Source organism: Euprymna scolopes, chromosome 14, assembly GCF_053919585.1.
Source record: "Euprymna scolopes isolate OS-2025 chromosome 14, ASM5391958v1, whole genome shotgun sequence".
Lineage (NCBI taxonomy): Eukaryota > Metazoa > Mollusca > Cephalopoda > Sepiida > Sepiolidae > Euprymna > Euprymna scolopes.
The window spans coordinates 1908618-1925235 of NC_136495.1; the positions used below are offsets into that span (position 1 = coordinate 1908618).

General features: G+C 30.8%; 1 protein-coding gene across 1 annotated transcript in view; it reads right to left on the reverse strand.

Moving 5' to 3' along the window:
- Nucleotides 1-7175, reverse strand: part of LOC145292839 (U-scoloptoxin(05)-Sm1a-like) — a 252952-nt gene extending 245777 nt beyond the window's left edge. The window contains exon 1 of the mRNA XM_080138886.1: nucleotides 6924-7175. Within this exon, the coding sequence (XP_079995012.1) occupies nucleotides 6924-6999 (76 nt within the window). The 5' untranslated portion in view covers nucleotides 7000-7175. The remainder of the gene's footprint in view (nucleotides 1-6923) is intronic.
- Between the last annotated feature and the right edge of the window lie 9443 nt (nucleotides 7176-16618).

Sequence of the window (16618 nt, forward strand, 5' to 3'; positions counted from 1 at the left end):
TATTTGAATTGCTCAAAATCATATTTACAATCTAGTTGATGGGGGGCATTTCGTCTCTCAGTTACTTTCACACAGTTAATATCTTGCGTCGCTCTCATTACTGTATCGTTATGTTCATGGTATGTACGCGACTGATATCACTAGTACAAATGCATTTTGACTCAAAACGTCTCAAGCTATTACAACAAATAACTTCTCTCCCTCTATCTCTCTTACTCTATCGCCCCTTTCTCTCTTTCACTCCGCCAAAAAACAAAAGAAAACTTATATGAAACGTCTATTATAACAACAAATTACTTCTCTCCCTCTATCTCTCTTAGTCTATCTCCTCTTTCTCTCTTTCTCTCCGCCAAAAAACAAAAGAAAACTTATATGAACATTTTTCCCAGCACAGCCTATCTGTTGAACAAATTCCACAAGTCTGTTTCCTTATCACCCAGAGCATGGTAGCATTCACGTCAAATGTAAGCCATTAATTGTTGAGCCGTTCGTTTAAATAAACAATTTTTTTTTCAAATAATTTATTGTCCATTCCGTCTATTGTTTTTTAATCAATGGATGAACGCTTTAACCCTTATTTTCGAGTGCGCATCTTTTTGATGAAAAGTATCATTTAATTCATATTATGACCTTCAGAGATGAAAGATACCCAATCAAATTATGGCTGCGCGTGTAATTGTAGAAACGTGGCTTATGTAATCTCCAACTAAATCTTCTTCCTACATCAGTATTGCTTGATCCCAGTGGCAAGGAGAATCCGGAAACATGGGATGCTATACCAAGAGACCACATTCAACACCTGATATTCCCTGTTATTCATCGGTGGAGTACAGACCAATCCCAACGTCGCTTAACTTCAATCTAATAATAATAATAATAATAATAATAATAATAATAATAATAATAATAATAATAATAATAATAATAATAATAATAATAATAATAATAATAATAATAATAAAATACTAAAGATGTAAAACACAACAAAATATCACATCAACTGTATACTTGTAAGTTAACCCCTTACCTCCCCTCATGTTTTTTTTTTCAAAAACTGGCGCCACACCAAATAAATGAGAAGTGTCAAGGAGGATGGAAAGACAGATGAAGGAAAGCACTAGCCAGACCGCCACTGGATAAGTGCTAAAAGGACTGGGACATTGGGAAGGCTTTCTGCCACCCAAATTCCAATGATCGCCGCCAAAGAGAAATCAATAGTAATTGGCTGTTTTGATAACGCAAATTCATATGCAATGGAAATCGAAAGAAGTGGGGAGTACTAGAAATTTGGAGACTTGTTGTCACTCAGACTCCAGAGAATACCATAAGAGTTATCCTTGGTGATGACCTGGGTAACTTCTCCTAATTAGTAAATAAGAACATGACCAGGAAGAGACAGTATTGTTTACTATGCACATTTATATTTAAAAAAACAGTTAACGGATATTATTATGTAATTTTCATGAATATATTATTGTATTTTCCTTGCTTTTGTGTGTGAATGCTTACGTTTTGTGTTAATAATTTTATAAAATATTGTTATATTAGATAAAGTTGTTAAAATAAAAATTCTGTTTGGGTTTGAAAAAAATTGACGCGTATTTCGGTTCTTAATATACAACGATAGTTTTGGTTATACAATTACAATTGAAATCCAATTACTGTTGAACCTCCCTTATTTTTTAAGTAAAACAGAAACGGACTGGGGTAAGATGGAAACTTAGCTTTGATGTAAAAATATTTCCGATTTCGGACATCTTTTATACTTTTCAAATAAATTGGCATATCACATGAAATACAATATAAAGGTTGAGTACACGTTTTTATTTTTTTAATTATATTCCCAGAAATAATTAATACTTGATTACATTTTGCAGAAAATAATAATAAATGATACTTTGTTCCTGTTTATTTTTTTAAAGAGAACACAACTTTTACTCAATGATTTTAATCATTTAAATATGTATCTTTGATAAAGATTTACTAAGTCGTGTATATTATTTAGAAAAATACAATGCAAAGTTTGTTTTTCCATTAATGTTTTGTATTATTAAATAATATTCTTTGAAAAACCTTTAACAAACATAATACTCGCGGGGTTTATGTAAAGTAATGCCGAAGTAATATTTCTTTAAACTCACCGACGAAAAATAAACGTGTTATTTAATAAAATAATACATTTTATAATAATTAAAACGTATTCAAACAATGTAAAAACATTTATACAATGCATAATCAAGTATTTTATGTTTCAGTATAATATAAAATGTAAAAAATGTTCAGGAAAATGTTGAACGGCGGTTGTGGTTTAGCGCATATCCCATACAGGTTAAAAAATGTTAAAAGAACAAATTATACTGTTCTTATGCCCGTGAAAGTTTTATGTTTTATCAGTAATAATTTTATAAAATAAACGATTGTTGTTGCCGATATAAATATTTAAAAAACGGGAGAACCTGTATAGTAAACAAGCAAAGTAAAGGCAGATAGTATTAGGGTGAGGATAAAGAAAAAGGTATAAGTAGAAGTTACAAAAAGAGAAAAGAATATGTTTTCTAATAAACGAATGACAAATGGTTTATAATTGAAAAAAGGAAATAAAAAAATTGTTTTTAAAATATTAATAGGTTACAGAAAGAACCTGTTACTTCTGCGTCAGAAAATAAAAATGTTAAAATTTGAAGAAAAAACAGGTGCTTCCGCGGTCGTTTTGTATCAGCTGTTTTCGGGACTAAGGAAAATATTTTTGTAATCTTTTGTATTAAGTATATTAAAATAAATTCGTATTCGCTGAAAATGATAAAGAAAAATTTCAAAAAAATTAGAAAAACATGAAGAAAAAACAAAATGAAACGTGAAAACAGAAAAGTGTCGCGTTCGTTATGCATCGGATTTTTTTTCGGAAAACTCGACTTGGGAAAACACATTTTAAATAGTGTAATATTTTTTAATTAAGTATAAAAAATGCCCGTATTCGATGAAAATGCTATAGCAGGATTTCAGAGCAATCGATAATGTAATGTTTAAATTAGTGCTGAGTAACAGACGAGCAGATATATTTTTATATAGATGTATTATATAAAAAATTTTATTTACATAGTTTTCTGCACATAAAACCATTTGTACACATGTAGATGTAAATCACTTTCTAACTGTAGCTTACCATTCTATTTCCCGCCCATCTCTCCTTCTATATAAACCACATTCTTACTTCGACATATAGAAATGACGATTAGGCACAACATACACAAGCACATATATTTAGTATAGGCAAAATAATGAAATAAATGCATTTTTAATATTTATTCTCTATCGTATGAAAATTATTAGTGCTGAGTAACAGACGAGCAGATATATTTTTATATAGATGTATTATATAAACATTTTATTTACATAGTTTTCTGCACATAAAACCATTTGTAAACATGTAGCTGTAAAGCACTGTAGCTTATCATTCTATTTCCCGCCCATCTCTCCTTCTATATGAACCATATTCTTACTTCGACATATAGAAATGACGATTGGCCACAACATACACAAGCACATATATTTAGTATAAGAAAATAATGAAATAAATACATTTTTAATATTTATTCTCTATCGTATGAAAATTATTATGGCATAATCTATTAGAACACATTTAACGATAATATCAGTAATCGAGCTCAGAACTTCACATAATATATATTTATATATGCACAAATAAAGTTTAGTTACTGTTACCAAGAGAGCGATTGTTTTCAATATTTAAACATTATATAATGATTACCGAATGCCGAGACAAGGCCAAAACGATTATTAAATTTTCAGAGAATATAAAGTACGGCAAGGTTTTAGATGCGTATGATCTTATTTTCTAAAAGTTTGGTTTTTATGGGAACTGTGCATTCTGTCGGATGAGAGGCATTTACCCACTATTTAAGTCATTCCAACCAAGAGATCTTTGTAAAATTCTAACGGTGCAATTGTTTGTATTTCTATTGCAGTTGGTTCACCGGTATATTTGACGGGTAATTTTTCTTTGTTTTTTATGGGTCCTGTTGCTCTTATCATTACTAGAATGATGGAAAATAATTCCAGTTTATTTTCGTAGAGTAAAAAAGGCCTTGGTATGTGCGTGTTGTAATGTAAACTTATCGTTACAAATATTCAAAATGTATTTTTCTCACAACATTTTCTGTAAGCGGATAAACAATTAAACTATGGAGTCTACTAAAGCATTAGTAAAACCAACATTCTTGGATCGCAACAGGTTTGCATTCATAATCCACGAGGTGAGATGTAAGGTGGTAGGGAGCTTTGACTCTACGGTTACGTTTGATCTCAAATCACAATGTCCACGTTTCGGGTGATTAACTTGTTAATAAATCATAAATTAAACTGTGTTTAACGCACGTGGCCGAAGGTTAAAGCATAAATTTATTGTTTTGGAATTAATGTTATCCAATTCAAATATTAAAAATAATAAAATATGATTAACATTTTGTGAGAAAATATGAACATTTTGTGAGAACAATAGTAGCAACTATATAAACAGGTGAGTAAATATTGGACATAGTGGCATACATGCATAAAACGTATAAATATTATTAGATATTATGCCTATACGTTTTTATTGTCAATATTATTGTGTGTGTGTGTGTGTGTGTGTGTGTGTAGTTTATTTGACTATATATTATATACGTGGATCTTAATGAGGATGATAGATTACTGACATATTTCTTAACAAATGTTATTTTAAATCATTTTTAACTTTTACTATGATAACTTATATTAAAATAATAGTTACTGTATTGCAATTAAAGCATTTGTGCACAAAATCCACAGATTATAAAAATGTCTTTAAATAGAGTCAAATTTTTAGATAGGGTCCTGGTTGTCGAGTACCGATTAAAAAATAAAATAATTATATACTTGTGTGGCATGTATTAAAATAAATCTCACATTCTTGCTAAAATGATTAATTTGTATATTTGTTGTGTGATCGCTATTAAATAGTAAATACTTTTTGCAATTAATCAATTATATTTAGAATGATTTGAAATATAAACGAGCGTTGAATAATGATACAAATGCAAACATACACGAAGACGCAGTCTGTTGGTATGAAGTGTCGAAATAAATTTATAATAAAATAACTCGTATTCAAAAAGTGGCACCGTGATGAATATATATCGAGATTTCTATTCGAACATATAACTTTTATATATATATATATTTCTATATCATAATAAAAGTTGATATTAAATAATAAATTGCGTAAGGTAAATCAATTTTCAAATAGGATTTCACGCACACACTTACATATATATAATAAATATTATTTTCTCGCTTATATATATATATATATATATATATATATATATATATATATATATGAGAGCAAACAGTTAATAAAACATGTTAAAAACACTTTGAAAAAAAGTTTTAAAAAGAGTTTATTTGGTTTTATCAAGCTTTTACATCTGGTTGAGATTACCATCTTGGATCATTTTGGTAAATTTAATTGTAATTTATATTTTATTATATATATATATATATATATATATATATATATATATATATATATATATATATATATATATATATATATAAACTAACATGACTGCGTGTGTGCATACGACATGGTCATTACGAATCATTTTAGGTACAGCCTTTAAAATTGATATATACGGAATTTCGACCTGTGGAACAAATTCAATTGGTTTTTTTACCAGGTCTATATAACTTCTACGGTTCCAAACTGTAAACATTGGACCTGAGGAGGCATAAGGTGAATAAAGAAGTATCTTGTACGCATGCGCAAGTATTGATTCATACGTTTAACGACGTTATTATTAAAGTTTTGAAATGCATAAGTACTTAACGCAGGCTTAATATATAACAATTGAGAGCTATATATTTTTCTAAAATATTTGGAAATATGTTTTTTGTAATTATATTTTACAGTTTATTGATATAAATTATTTTATTTTGTATGCTAAATGTAATTTCAGAGCATATAACAAATAAATGGCAGATGCTGCCAAGGATTGTGCATGTGAACATACTTAAAGGAATAAATTGTAAGATGGACAATATCTTGAAATTAAGAATATAGGCTCTTATAATTTATTTGTTTTATATATATATATATATGTGTGTGTGTGCATTACATATTGTATATATTTATATAATATATATTTTATATATAGTAAGATGTAATATATATATATATATATATATATATATATATATATATATATATATATATATATATTGTGCGTGTATCCGTGTGTATAAATACTTGTGCGTTCGTGTTATCAACTTACACACATATATATATACACACATATATGTGTGTGTATTTGTATATGTATATAGAAATGTTTCAGAACTTTTTGGATAATGATTGCTAATTTACAATTCATGAACTATTCTGACTACTATTCTCAAATAAGTTTTATTTTCACAACGTTTCGGCCGAATTAACAGCCATATCTTTTCAAATATTTATGTCGAACTAAGGAATGTTTTAAGAATTTCAGACTAAACGCTTAATAACTGCCTGTGGTGTATAGTTCTTGCTCCGTCAACCATGACAAACCAACAGTATCATTTTGTTTTGTAATATTACCCTTATTAGATGCGATAATAAGTGAGAATCCTATACAAATCAGCACTATCACTCAACCATGCCTGATGGAACGAGAAAAAAAAACACCTTCGATGATTTATTAAACTGTTCATTTGAAAATCCTGTATTGGTGCATAAGTTTCATATAAATATTCTCAATTTTTAAAAGATGCTCCTGACAAAGTTCAGAGGTTACATCGGCTGAAATGTTGTAAACACAGCAACCAAGATATGAATAACAATCCGAATCGGCAAATAAAACACATGCATAAGAATGTGTAGTGTTTTGCTAAAAAAAGTTACTTACGGTTTAGGGCTGTGAGTATTCCGAAAAGAACCACCGTATATAGAAATCCGAATTTGTTTGCTGTTATTGACGACATCTTTCCTTTCTTTTTGTAACACGTTGATCCTCGACTTTACCGGTTCCGCGAAAGACACACACATACACGCACTGACATCAGCTTCACTTTTTGTAACCGCAGTCGATAGATGGCGAAGAGGCAGCCGCACTAGTGGATTCAAAGTGTAACTCTTTCTTGAACTTCTATTGTAGTAGCACTAATACGGTTGGGTGTTCTATTGGAAAAATCGTTTTCATTCCCAACTCAGAAAAATACAGTTAGATTTTCATAAATACGTGCATATGCATATATATATATATATATATATATATATATATATATATATATATATATATATATATATACATACATATATATATATATAGGATTATAAACATATAGGGCTATATATATATACATATATATTTAGCGCCCTATATATATACATACATATATATATATAAATATATCTGCATATATATATATATATTTAGCACCCTATATATATATATATATATATATATATATAAAGTTGATAATATTGAAAACATTAGAATGATTGAATTCAACAAGTGTCGTTTATAGTGCTCAATCAAAGAGACAAAATGTATCATTTTTATTTTCTGTAAATAAAGTTGTTTTTGCGACATTGTTCAGACCGTTTCGGTCAATATTGATCTCATCATGCAGGAATTTTTTTTGGAATTAAAGAACGTTGAAAATGTTTTATAATTTTCGAGGATAAAATATTTTGCCATGTCAACCGTGCACAATCGTTTAAAGATGTTATAACAAGTTTTTCAACTTTTTATAATTTCCATCACTTTTTCTTACATGTTGAGATTAATAATTATCGAAACGGTCTTAGCACCTTAGCAAGATATGACTGTATTTACGTTAGAGCAAATAAAATATTATATATATATATGTATGTGTGCATATATATATATATATATATATATATATATATATATATTGTGTTTTTTACGTAGCAATATATATCACAACATAATAATTTTATGATAGTCATATATGGTTACTTGTAAAGATTATTTTTTAATATTTATAATTTGAATCAAATTTCTAGTACAAGACCTCCACGTCTAGCGCCTATATTACATAATGTATACATCCATTTTTTAGAGCGTTAAGTATTAAATTAGAGTGTATTCCGACAATAATGCATCGAATGTTGTCTTGCAAGTTGTCTTTTGTCTCGAGTTTAGAAGTGTAGGCATCTGAATTTATATATCACCAAAAAGATAAATTAATGCGATTAAATCATACAAATAAAATGGTAGGTTAATAAATCAATTTCATGCAATTATTCGTATATATATATATATCTTAGTAAATTGGTTGCATTGCGCGCTGTGTTACATGTAGCTCTGTCCTGCTGCGACCACATATATTGCCAAAAGAAGCTGTAATAACGGAAAGTTTTAAAATTTGCAATTAAAGAAAATAGAATTAGCAATTTAAACCTTGCTTTTAACAAAACACTCTCTACACACGAACATATATATAAGTATATATATATATATATATATATATATATATATTTATATATATATGAATGTATTCATATATGTAATCTACTATGTATGTATATGTATATATATATATATATATATATATATACATATATATATGCATTCATATAGATTCAAATTTTTATGCATGTATATATATATTTATGTATCTATATTTATATTCACATGTGTTCATATATATATATATATATATACACACAGATATATATATATATATATATATATATATATATATATATATATATATATTATATATTCTCGTATTTTAAACCAGATAAGTATGCGTAGTATTATTAGTCTTTACATTTGAGTTTTTCTATCTTAATTCAAGGTTGAAAACTGCCGTCGGACAATACGGAAATGTTATAAAAGTTTCGTAATTAAACACACATTTGCAAATTTCTTTAATTTTCTTCTTGTGTACATAATAAAGTACACACGTAACTTTGTTTTCGTTAATAAATCAAACGTATTTGTTTAATCAATATCAATTATTTTTCAATCCATAACTTTGTTAACATCTGAAACCTTATTATAATACTAAAATATTTCTGTTAAACAATTACATTTAATAAACACCAATCTATTTTCTTCTAGTTTAAAAACGTTTCCACTTATAGAAAACTCCTTCGAAATGGTATTTTTTAATGGAAATCTTGCATATATTTCACGAAATGAATAGATTTTCTCTGTCGAGTAAAAATTATCCAATCAACAAAATTGTTTTGTACCACTTTTTTTTACTTTGAAGGCACTACTTATCAAGGCCCAAAGTCCACTCGAGGACAAGAGTTAATAAGTGTAGAGTGGTAGTTTAGTAAGCATTAATGGTGTAAATTTGGTAGAGTTTGATTATTTACGGAGACGGCTCAACAAGAATTTGTTTACATTGAATTTGAAGAATACCATGTTGTATTTAGATGGGAAGCAGGACAGCTGAATATTGTTTCAAAGTCGAGCAGTTCTGGAAAAGAGACTTTGTTCAGGGAACCTGCGTTTAGATTTAGGCACAGATAGAGGGTTAGGGAATCGTTTGTAGTGATCTTATGTCGCTTTTACTAAGATTTAAATACGGATAGACTAAAACTAAACGTTATTTCTAGAAGCCTTATTCTAAGTGAAGCCATACTATATTTCAGTATAAAGGGTTAAATTTAAGGTTGAAAAACAAAAGGTATTAAGAGGAAATTGTATTATGACTTGTGATCAGATTAAATACAAATCTGCGATATTTGGATTTCGGATAGTTTTTGTTTTCATATTATATCCCTTAAACATCTTGTAAACATCCATAAGAATCTGAACTTGAGAAATATATTTTAATTGATGCCATATATTATTTTTTTCAAATTTCCAAGTAATCGCAAACATCTGAATTTAAACGAAAAGTTTCCATCGGCTTGTTACTCTCTTTACATGAAACTAAAACAAACTAAATATGCTTAACATTATGAACCCTTATGTCTAGTAGCTGTGTTAAAAATTGATAACAATTAGTTACTTAGTGTAAACGTTAACCATTCATATAAAAGATGTAAACGTATACCCATGTAAATTTTATATAAATAGAGATATACTTTATAAAATTCTTTTAGAATCACAATTGACTTTGTGATGAACTCCGTACATTCGACTGAATATATTGGTGTATTAGAAGCTGTTTCGTGAGAAGTAGTTAAACTAGTGCTGACGCACTGTTCTTTCCAATGCAAAAGCGTTAAGAAGAGAAATACGTTACAAGCATACGGGATGCAGTACTTTGTTAAAGTGCCTCATATCTACTATTCGATGTTATATCGACTTTACAATAAAATTGAAAATATTCCGAAATTAAAATATCTATAAATCATACTCGAATTTAGATTTAAAAAATAAACGCTTCCGATTTTTTTGGAAAATGATGATAGGTTATTTGCATCATTTGAAATGATGATAAACTATTTCCATTAATGAATGATGATAGATTTGTAGCATTATTTGAAATCGTCTGACAACCGTTCCCCTCTAAAGTTTCATTTTCACAACGTTTCTGTTTATGTAACATCCGAAAAGATCTTTGTGCAGTGGTTAAAGTACTGGAAAAAAATTAAATGAAAAAGTAATATTCACCTGAAGATTAAAAGTTCAAATCTCAGTGTCGGCGATTGAAAAACACAATTGCAAATTACTTAAGACCGTTATCTGAGGGAACGAGATGATTTTACCCTTATGAAGTAAATAAAGAGTTCCGTTCTAAATTTCATCCAAATTTTCGAGTTTGACAGAAACATTCCGGAGTTCAGGAATACGAACATTCCAAATCACACAAAACATCGAGTTATTTTAATATTTTAATTCCACAAGCTATATCATTATTTATGAAGCAGTATTTCGCTTTTATTCATAAACATATTTTAGATATAACCTAAATTGAAAGCATAAATATACTTCTAAAAACGTTTTGGTAGATTTATAAATAACATTTATTCTATGTGTTTTATTATTAAACCGATAAAATTTGATTTATTTTTAAATTCTACATTTTCTTCTCACAAATATTCATATAAAATATTTTAATTTTACATAATATCTGGAATCAATGGAAATTGATGGATCTCGTCTTGGGGAGGCTCCATGTTTTGACAAGCTTCTGGGTTTGACGTTTACCCCTGATCGGAAATGGAATACGTACATCAAGTCTGTTGCCAAGGTCGCTGGAAAGATGGTGGGATCCTTCTACCGCTCCAGAAGATATCTCACTACTGATGCAATTCTCTATCTATATAAAAGCCAAGTACGACCAAGGTTGAAGTACAGCTGCCATATCTGGACAGGAGCTGCTAAAAACAGCCTATCCCGCCTTGAAAGAGTTCAAAATAGACTTCGTGGCCTAGTGGGGAAGAAGAGATGCTGCGAGCCTGTCTTTGTTTTATCATTATTTCCATGGCAAGTGTTCGTCTGAGCTCCAATCTCCGCCCCCCCCCGTCAATCCTTCACGAAAAACACCCGACTGGCTGAAACCACTACCAATAATTTTCCCACACTTTATCTGTACCAAAATCAAATGTAGATTCCATGAACAAAGCTCCTTTCTTAGAACTGCACGCCTGCGGAACTCACTTCCGTTTGTCTGTTTCCCACCTGACTACAACTTGAATGTTTTCAAGTCCAACATAAACAAATTCCTTCTCAAAAAAGAATAATTTTACAGGGTCATATTTTGCGTTACACCGTCAAGAGAGATAATAAAATTTCAGCAAATCATATCTACTTTAAAGTACACAGATTTATTATAATTTATTAGTGGTAGCGCATTCGACTACAGATTTATTAGTGGTAGCGCATTCGACTACAGATCAAAGGATCCTCTGTTCAAACTCAGGTATACAGAAGCATTTTATTTTATTATTTTTCTTATTAATGAATTCAATTTATGGATTGAGATAGACCATCTAAAATCGCATTAAATCCTTTCTTTGTTTGCATATTTAAAAACTAAACATTAATCAAATGTGACTTTTCATGGGCATTCATCGTCAAGTTCAAATCTTAACTGACGTGATTTTGTCCACAGACACAGATGGAATTTTATGATCGACATTATAATTGTTATTTTTTTATTAGAATTTGTCCACCGGGAAAATTATTCATCGTAATATATAATAACCAATAAAGGCTTCATTCTATAATAATACATACTCAATTTGCATTAATTAAAATATCATTTTAAAGCGTATTGTACGATCGGTCAACGGCGGGCTTCCACTGAGTAATTCCTATTTTATAGTTTGTATATATATAATATGTTTCTTTTATGATTAGAGTTATTAAAATTATCATTACTTACACACACATATACATATTATACTATGTTATTATATTATTATTCATTCAGATCTATTATCTTCTACTCTATTCTATATTATCGTGTCATTATACATAAGTCCCATCTTATTCGAATGTTCAGATTTTCTGCACAATATTTCCTAGCCGTCTGTCTACATTCGATCATGATCAGCACCATTAAATCATGCAATCAACTTACTTACTAATAATATTGAAACGCATGACATCAATTTATAAAAATAATGTAATCTATATCTAAATACGATAGTGTGTGTGTGTTATTTATTTCTTTTCTCTGTCACGTTACATCTGAGTCGTGTTATTGTGGACTTTCATGTTTGTAATAAATAATTTTACCATTTCGCTTCGATTTCTGTTTCGATTATAGCTGATGACACTCCAGTAATCCATTCTTTAATTAAATAATTTTTTCAAGAATTCATCATGAGTTTTCGTTTCGGATTCGTTGATAGCTGAAGGAAGTTATATATATATATATATATATATATATATATATATATATATATATATATATATATATATAACACAGTGATGATCACCACTTATCAAGGCCCGGAAGCCACTCAGGGATAAGGGTTATTGCAAGTACATTGCGTAGTGTTGAGATTTGATGAAATGCTTACTTAAGGGGGCGGTTCATTAGGAATTTGTTAACGTTGGACTTGAACACATCCAAGTTGTAGTCCGGAGGGAAGCAGGCAGACGGAACAGAGTTCCACAGGCGTGCAGTTCTAAGAAAGAAGCTTTGTTCATGGAATCCACGTTTTGATTTAGGCACAGATATAGAGTGGGGGAAATTATTCATAGTAAATTCAGCTAGAAGGGTGTTTTTCGTGAAAGATTGGCGAGGGGGGACCAGAGATTGGTGTTCAGACGAGCACCTGCCATGGAAATAACGATAAAACAAGGATAGGCTCGCAACGTCTCTTCTATAGGAAAGAGGTTGCAGGGTAGAGAAAAGGCCATCTCCCACTATGCCACGAAGTATATTTTGTACTCTGTCAAGGCAGGATAGGCTGTTTTTAGCAGCTCCTGCCCAGAAATGGCAACAGTATTCCATCCTTGGACGTACTTGGCTTTTATATAGATAGAGAATTACATCAGTAGTGAGATATCTTCTGGAGCGGTAGAAGGATCCCACTATCTTTCCAGCGACCTTGGCAACAGACTTGATGTACATGTTCCATTTCAGATCAGGAGTAAAGGTCAAACCCAGAAGCTTGTCAAAACATGGGGCCTCACCCAGACGAGAGCCATCCATACCAATTGATGCCAGTTGGGGATCAGAGCGTTGATGATGTAAGGATAGGAGTTTGGTTTTGGATGCATTAAAGGTAACCAGCCACGTCTTCCCCCACTGAACCACGCACTCGATATCAGAGGAGAGAGAATCAGGGAGATCTTTGTCATTTACAGCAACTTACTCATAACACACAGGAGACTTATTGGTATGTACTGAGAGGGAGATGACTTATCACCTGAATTCTTAAATACAGGGCAAACTGATGAGGTCTTCCAGGAAGTCGGAAAGCACTTCTCCTTAAGGCAGCGCTTAAATAGTTTCTTAAGTGTAGAAGCGAGTTCTGGTTGAAGCTTTTTTAACACTATAATTGGGGTGCCATCAGGGCCAGTTGCTTTACTGCAATCAAGGTTCTTGATTAGCTTGGCGACCTCATGCACGGATATTTGTATGTTACCTAGCTTGTTCTGTGTTATAGGAGGAAATATGGGGAGTTGATGGCCTTCGTCGCATAGGGTAGAATTAGCTGCAAAGTTCTTTGCAAACAGTTTGGCTTTGCCTGACGCTGACGAGATGACCTCTGGTCCATTGATAATGGTTGGGATAGAACGCACACTTCTGTTCAGGATCCTATTTGTTATTTGCCAAAACTGGTGGGAACCAAGCCGCTGATCAGCTACCTTGGATTTAACCGACTGGGTATATAGCTCTCTTGCATTTTTTATTACTCTTTTACAGTGGTTGCTGGCAGTCCTGAAAACAGCTTTAGTCTCTGTGTCTTTATATACATATATATATATATATATATATATATATATATATATATATATATATCATAGGTTATGTTTTAAGTTTCAATTAAAGATGATGCACCAAGGCCATATGGATATATTTTTTTTATTTTTGATATCGCAACTTTATAATATATAAAAATCGATAAAACGTTTACTCTATAATAATATATATTTCATCTTCAAGAAATAAAATATCATATTTAAGCGTACTTTATGACCGGGCTACGCCTGGCATCCCTGCTAGCTTATATAAATATTTTTTGCAGTTGTAAAAAAAGCGTTACAATAATATCATGGCGTTTCCATTTACACTAAAAATCTACAGGTTTGACACATCAATATATTACATATGAAGGTGTTCGTTGTGGAATTTCCACAGGCCACACTAGTGAATAATAATTACGGAATCCTTTTATTTATCCGTTCCTCCCTAATCATAAAGAAACATATAATTTTCTAATTTCTACCACAAACATGGTCTCGTTTCTGAATGTCTTGTCTCTTTCTGATTTCGCTTCTTTAATTTATTATAACTGGCATGTAGATCAATCCAATATTTGTATTATGATTTAAATCGGTGAAATCGATGATTCGTTAATCGAAATGTTTAATTTGCTGCTTTAGTCAGGTTCCGTCCTCTGTACAGCGGGAAGAGGCTTTACATGTCTCCCCGCCCTGATATGATCTCGAATACATAGTCGTCTACATTGCACTGTAGAGAACCTATTGCTCATTTTATAAAATTATTTTTGTATAGTGGTTGATATGTTTATATAATTGCGCAGCTTCTGTAGTGATTAAACTCCTCAAATGCACGTGCTATATTAGGCGGTATAAGAGTGCTAACTTTTGTCAATATCGGGCTGTTCCTTCTTGTCAAATTTATCGATTCTAAATTGCCGATTCTTATAGTAGTCATTTCGATACAAAATCTAAGAACACACCCAGACACATGAAGTTCATTTGTACTTTTACATTTTACATTTAAATAAAAAAAATGTACCCGCCGTTTGTACATCCACATGGTACGAACTTACACACATGCCCACACACATATACACACACGCACGTGCGAAATACCTACGTACATAAACCGTTAACATAGTCTATTTATGTAAATAATTAATATCGTATATGAATGTAAATATGGTATTAAAAATAAACCCTTGCATGAATCCGATTTTGCATTTTTACGTCAATTACAAATCTATGTTTAAAATTGTTAGAAGAAAAGCCTAGCTATGAAACGTTGCGAGCCTGTCCTTGTTTTATCGTTATTTCCATGGCAGATGCTCGTCTGAACTCCAATCTCTGGTCCCCCCTCGCCAATCTTTCACACCCGTCTAGCTGAATCCACTGTGAAAAATTTCCCCCACTCTATATCTGTGCCTAAATCAAAACGCGGATTCCATGAACAAAGCTTCTTTCTTAGAACTGCACGCCTGTGGAACTCTGTTCCGTCTGCCTGCTTCCCTCCGGACTACAATTTGGATGTCTTAAAGTCCAATGTTAACAAATTCCTAATGAACCGCCCTCTTAAGTAAACACTTCAGCAAATCTACTCACTAACTTAATGTAGTTGCAATAACCCTTATCCCTGAGTGGCTTCCGGGCCTTGATAAGTGGTGATCACTGTGTAAAAAAAAAAAAAAAAAAAAAAAAATTCGTCGGTTAAACTGGGGTGAATTTTTTTGTAACTTAAAAATTGTGTTTTCATCTGTTTTCTAGGTACAGGTTGAGAAAAATGTTAGCAATGCAACCATTACTAAAAGTTTTAATTTCTACTGCAATCCAAGTATATTTTATGCAAACAGAATTCTGTTTATACCCAAGTGATCAACCAAGTTCATTTCATGAATGTCCTATAGTTTTTTATAGGTATTTAATGAGCAAATCTTGATGCGACATGTCATTTATTAATATCTGCGTCTTACTGCTCTCTTGGCAATACCCTTATTTTGTTCCGATGGGCACCAGTTTAGCAAGTTTCTGTAAAGTGTTTTGATTGATATTATGTTTGATAAAAATAACCATGCAACTTTATAATCGCATAAATGTGAAATAAATTCGGAACCACATCTAATAAGGATGTGGCAATCATGACTGTATACCGATATTATTGTAAAGCAATAGCGAAGTCATTCCTAACTAGAAGTTCATGGACAAGTCAGTCATTGGGCAGTTTATTCGTATCATGTATAGTGTGATAGTAAAAACGATTAGAA